Source organism: Olea europaea, unplaced genomic scaffold (assembly GCF_002742605.1).
Source record: "Olea europaea var. sylvestris unplaced genomic scaffold, O_europaea_v1 scaffold8853, whole genome shotgun sequence".
In the NCBI taxonomy this organism is placed as follows: domain Eukaryota; kingdom Viridiplantae; phylum Streptophyta; class Magnoliopsida; order Lamiales; family Oleaceae; genus Olea; species Olea europaea.
The window spans coordinates 1-5,906 of NW_019267318.1; the positions used below are offsets into that span (position 1 = coordinate 1).

The window sequence follows — 5,906 nt, forward strand, 5'->3', positions numbered from 1 at the left end:
ATACCTTTGGAAAGATCACAATATTCTCTTTAATTAGCATCCAAAATCTCCCAAAAACTCCAAAGGATTCGGCCAGAATAAACCCATAAAGTTGGCATCCCAGATTTTTGCCTTTTTGGGATGCCGATTTTGCGAGCTTATTCCGGCCGAATCCTTTGGAGTTTGGGGGAGATTTTGGATGGTAATTGAAGAGGATATTGTCGGCTTTCCAACGGTATCAAGATCTGATAATCTTGATGGTCGAAAGTAGATGAAAAATTGCCGTAAAAGTAGCCCAAAAATCTAAAAATCTGGGCAGATTTTTAGATATCTTGGGATGACTTTTGTGGTGATTTTTCGGTTGAATTCCTTGGTGTTATGGAGAGATTTTGAGTGGTAATTGAAGATTTTGAGTGGTAATTGAAGAGGACGTTGTGGGCTTTCCAACGGTATCAAAATTCGATGGTATCAGTGGTTGAAAGCAGCCGAAAAATTGTCGCAAAAAAAACAAAATTTTCAATTTCAGTGGCCGTTTCAGAAACTTTTTAAACTTCAATGACTGTTTTTGAAAGCGTCCCAATACTTAAGTGACCGTTACTAAAAGTTTTAAACTTCAGTGACCGTTTTGTAATTCTTTTATAAGTTCAATGACCGTTTGTGAAATTAACCCTATGGTAATTTGTTCTAATTTGAAAACTAATATTACTCTCCATGTAGTTTATTTTAATGAGCTATAACTCAAACTTAGGTTTTATCCAAATTAATTATTCCTCGAGTCCTTAGCATTATCTAATATTATAGAATAATTCTTTCTCCTTTAAAAGTACACATTTAGCCCCTATAAATTATTGACATCGATTTTTATTTTTATTTTTATTTTTTGTTTTTTTTTCACTTTAGTCACTACACATATCAAGGATTTTTTGACTGTAAGAAGAAAAATGGGGTCCACCCATGAGAGAAGAAGTACGGCTGGAATAGTGAAACAACGGTCAAAAAATCAATTTTTTGAAATAAAAAATCCCTCCCAAACAGGCTGCAAAGTATAAAAAAATGTCCAAATCACCATTTGGTGATCCCTCTCGTCACTAAATAATCTCGACTTATCACATTCTCTTTGAAATTATATTTTTCACCACTTGCAATCTAGTCCCTGTACTTTTTACCTTTGCATTTAGGGCTCGATACTGGATTTAAGGTCATAAAATCTACTACTCTTGTTACGAGACATTACTACAACACTCTCGAAACTTAAAATTATGACTCTTAAAAGTTTCATTAATTTACACTTTAATTTCTGAATATTAGTATTTTCACTCTGAAAATATTTTCTTCACCAATAGAATTATCTTACTAATTTACATTTATATCCCTGAACTTTCTAAAAATGTGTTAATAAAAGCTACTTAAGTTGCCATATATGCTATATATCAAACTCTGCAAAATTTTGGGTTTTTACATTTTTTTTTCCCCCTGTTTTAATGTTGCAAGTGATGGTGATGTTCAATTGAGGATAAGATTTTGTTTATTCTAAAACAGACGTTGAACCCATCAAACCACAAAAGTTAATATCCAACAAGAAAATCTGGTGGCGTCATCGAAGGTCACAAAAATGAAAATACAAACATGGCGGAACTTAAAATGTCTTTCTTGACTTTCCCATCCCTTTCAATTAATAATGAATCTCGATGGAGAAACTTCATCATATACACCTACCTGTGCATCATAACATCATATTATCTGAATTCTTGAGATTTCGACTTATGGAAACAGATCGAACTAGGCTAAGAATTCTATTGTTCCCATGGTTGGCTCACGGCCACGTATTCCCTTATCTTGAGCTAGCTAGGAAACTATCCCAAAAAAAATTCCACATATACTTTTGTTCTACAGCAATCAATTTGAGTTCAATCAGTGAAACCATTGAAAAGAACTTCTGGGATACCTCGATAGAACTCATCGAACTCCATTTACCATCATGGCCTGATCTGCCTCCTCATTACCACACAACCAAAAATGTGCCACCTGAGCTTAAGCCAAAGCTCCTGGAGGCCTTTCAAATGTCAAGCTCCTGCTTCTCAGACATTATCAATACTCTAAAGCCTGACTTGCTATTCTATGATGTCTTCCAACCATGGGCTGCAGTACTTGCTTCTTCGCTAGGTATTCCTGCAGTTCATTTTTCCACTGCAGGAGCAACACCATATTCCTTTGGCCATCATCTCTTCACATATGGGAATGCAAATTTCCCTTATCAGGCAATATATATACAGGAATATGAAATGAAAGAGATGAATTTTCCACCAAATATTAAAGATGCAGATGAAAGTTATGTTTTTGGAAACTTCAAACGATCTTGTGACATTGTTTTGATGAAGAGCTGCAGGGCAATTGAGGGGAAATATATCGATTATTTATCTCTTTTGTCCCGGAAAAATGTAGTACCTGTTGGACCACTTATTACACAACCTACAAATGAAGAAGATGATTCAGAGATCATGCAGTGGCTAAGCAAGAAAAGTCAGTTGTCAACTGTGTACGTTTCCTTTGGTAGTGAAAACTACTTGCCCAAGGAGCAGATTGAAGAAATAGCACAGGGGTTAGAGCTTTGTGATGTTAATTTTATATGGGTTGTTAGATTTCCTGTTGGGAGTACCATAAGAATAGAAGAAACGCTGCCAGAGGAATTTCTTGAGAGGGTGAAAGAGAGAGGTATGATTGTACAGGGATGGGTACCACAGGCTAAAATTTTGGCACATCCAAGTATTGGTGGTTTTGTGAGTCATTGTGGATGGAGTTCTATATTGGAAAGCATTTATTTTGGCGTTCCTGTTATAGCCATGCCTTTGAAACTTGACCAACCTCTAAATGCTAGGCTCGTGGTTGAGGCTGGGGTCAGTGTGGAGGTCGCAAGAAACAAAAATAGAGAATTTAAGAGAGATGAGATAGCAAAAGCAATAACTAAGGTGGTTGTAGAGAAGTCGACTGGAGAAGGCATCAGATCAAAGGCTCGCGAGTTGAGCAAAAAAATGAAAGATGAAGAAGAAATAGCAATGAATGAAACATCAGAGAACCTATTGCAGCTTTGCAGCAAGTATAAGCAGAAGCAGTGATGTCTAGCCCTGCCTGAGGCCATGAAAACCAGTTTATGATTGGTTTAAAGTTTATATCTTGTACTCACCAAAGGTATCCTATCCTATAATTGGCCAGAATATATAAGAGGACAGTTTCACCGTATGGAAGGAATAATGTCCAATCTGAGAGCATTGTTTAGCCAAAAATCCTCTACAAATCAAATTGTGCTATATATGTATTACATTTTGCAAAAGCTAGAAGAAATGAGGAACTGTTGTTATCTTCTATATATGGTGTAATTCAGACAAAATTTAGTTGCATTAAGTATATTTCCTGCAACATCAGGTATACATAAAGAGCAACTACTATAATACTCTTCCCGTATGTGTTCTATGAATGATAATCAAAAACTAAACACAATCCTAACAAAAGATGGACCATGAATCAATAAACATTCGAATTGCTAAATCGTGATTGAGTTCATAAATCAGAAAACTGCCTATAAGGCTATAATTTCTTCCTTTATCTTCTGTATTGTATTTACTCCATCTCTCCCAAGAACTATTGTGACTGTGAAGGTTAGCAATTGCTGGTCGTCAACAGAAATTGTTGCCTCCAAAACTTCTGCATGATGCTTATCAAATACCTTAACAATTTCAGTAATTATACCGGGTTTGCAAGGTAATTGAATTGCAAAGAATGTGGCCCCAGTGGAGACGGTAACATCAATGGCAGACTTCTGGTTGGTAAACTTTGATGAAACTTGTTTCCCCACCTTCTGTTCTTGCACTTGTTTCTTTATACCCTCCAACCTCTTTACCTCTTCTTCTAGACATTTAATGTAGTTTACTGTATCATACAAAATCTTCTCTCTAGTTGGCTGCAAGTTTTCAGAGAGCAAACAGAACACAATATTAAATCCTCCAACTGATTATATAAACTAATTGAACAATAATCTAAGTCCTGTTCTCAGTGAATTTGGGGTGGGATGAGATTCTGTAAAGGAGGACTACATCTGTTTACACTACATGTTTCTGTAAAAAATCTATTGAGCAGGCTCCGACACATCACGATATTGGATGTTAACTTGCAGTTCTAGAAATAGTTTCAGATACACACACTTACTTGGATTCGGGCACCCAAATGTGTCCATAAAAGAGTATCTAGCAATATATACCTTCCTTATTTCTAGTACATAAATCAATTATTATCAGATATCTTAAATTCTCTGAACTCGATGTTCTTGTAATCTATTGAGCAGGCTCCGACGCATCACGATATTGGATGTTAACTTGCATAGAAATAGTTTCAGATACACACATTTACTTGGATTCGGGCACCCAAATGTGTCCATAAAAGAGTGTCTAGCAATATATACCTTCCTTATTTCTAGTACATAAATCAATTATTATCAGATATCTTAAATTCTCTGAACTCGATGTTCTTGAAAATTACTAGGCAGAAACAAGAAATGGTATATCAAAGGGGGAAGAGAGAGAGATGAACTGAAGACAACTCAAAAACAAGATACAAAATCACAACTGTAAATTGAAATGAACTGTTACTAAAATCTCAAAATTCGATCATCCCTAACCAAATAATGTATGCTGCATATATTATGCTTCTGAGCCTAATTATCTATACATAATTTTTTGCAACATAGAAGTTAGAAACATGCCACAAACATATGTGAAATAAAACAAAAAGACTAGCACCACGGAATGATAGAACACAACTTTAGTTCTACCAAATAATTATACAAACTGATTCAACTATGAACTAAGCCTCGATTCAATAAGAAACTAAGCCTCGTTCTCACTAAATCTAGGGTTGGCTGAGAACAAACAACATCTTCTTACACTACATGTTTCATAATTACTTTCTATTAAACAACATAATACACGATTCCATAAACACGCATATGACATCTTGATTTGGGCACCTATATGTGTCCTTGACAGATATACATCTTGAATTGTGGAAAATTAAACGTTCTTGAATGGAATTAGGCAGAATTTAATATAATGTAGAGATAGATTTGAATCGAAAACAACCCATGAACAACAATCAAAACATCAAATATAAATTGAAATAAACTATCAGTAAAATCTCAAAATTCATCCATAACCAAATCGTATATCTGTTCATATTAATTGAACAACAATACAATCAATCCACCCCCATAAATATGAAACTAAACAACAAAGAAGTGAAATTAACCTTAGAAATGGTGGAAAGACTAGGCACCATTGAACGAAGAACAGAGTATTTCTCACTCGTTTTCTCTCTTCTTCCACGTTCTTTAAGTATACTATCACTTGGAGGAGATTCGTTTCTTCCACTTGAGTCCTTTTCATTGATAAAATTTCCTTGTAACGGTGCAAAATCAGATATTAATGGTGGAATTACTGAAACTTTATTGCCCTCCATAATTTTAAGCCCAGAAACAGTTTTCTTATTTCCACTAATTTTTGTTCTGCCACCCCTTAAATAGATTCAATTACACAAATACGTGCACATGCTATATGTATATATCCATGTATGCGATGTTGGAGTGGGTGGAGGTTGGGTGAGGGATCAGAATTTGGTTACATCTTCGTCAAAAAGCTGTTAGAATATTTGCTGCAGGGATTGATTATTTTCATGTGCATCAACTGATAAATTATGACAATTTGATTTTCTTTGATTTTGTACTTTGAAACTGTAATTTGCTAGCCTTCGAGAATATTGACTATTTGATTTAAGGAAGCATGTCGATTGTACTATGTTTAGCTAAGCTTATAAAATGTTTAAAAGCCCAAGAAAAATGTTAAACTCCAATCGAGGACTGAACCAAAATTGGCTTATTCGCA

The 5,906-nt window shown here is 35.0% G+C and overlaps 2 protein-coding genes across 2 annotated transcripts; one reads left to right on the forward strand and one right to left on the reverse strand.

Annotated features, from left to right (window-relative positions):
* Positions 1–1,578: 1,578 nt before the first annotated feature.
* On the forward strand, positions 1,579–3,393 carry LOC111392123 (beta-D-glucosyl crocetin beta-1,6-glucosyltransferase-like). The gene has a single exon (XM_023017389.1). It carries the CDS (start codon positions 1,668–1,670, stop codon positions 3,090–3,092), a length of 1,425 nt encoding a protein of 474 aa, XP_022873157.1. The 5' UTR covers positions 1,579–1,667; the 3' UTR covers positions 3,093–3,393.
* Positions 3,394–3,500: 107 nt separating this feature from the next.
* LOC111392124 (transcription factor bHLH35-like) lies at positions 3,501–5,897 on the reverse strand. The gene is made up of 2 exons (XM_023017390.1): positions 5,275–5,897; positions 3,501–3,934 (listed from the first exon to the last, which is right to left on the reverse strand). The coding sequence occupies exons 1-2, from the start codon at positions 5,482–5,484 to the stop codon at positions 3,554–3,556; spliced, it is 591 nt and encodes a 196-aa protein (XP_022873158.1). The 5' UTR covers positions 5,485–5,897; the 3' UTR covers positions 3,501–3,553.
* Positions 5,898–5,906: the final 9 nt, after the last annotated feature.

Coding starts and splice junctions, on each gene's coding strand:
- LOC111392123 (XM_023017389.1), top strand. CDS start 1,668: ATGGAGAAACTTCATCATATACACCTACCTGTGCATCATAACATCATA.
- LOC111392124 (XM_023017390.1), bottom strand. CDS start 5,484: ATGGAGGGCAATAAAGTTTCAGTAATTCCACCATTAATATCTGATTTT. Junction 3,935..5,274: donor GTCTTTCCACCATTTCTAAG/GTTAATTTCACT, acceptor GAAAACTTGCAG/CCAACTAGAGAGAAGATTTT.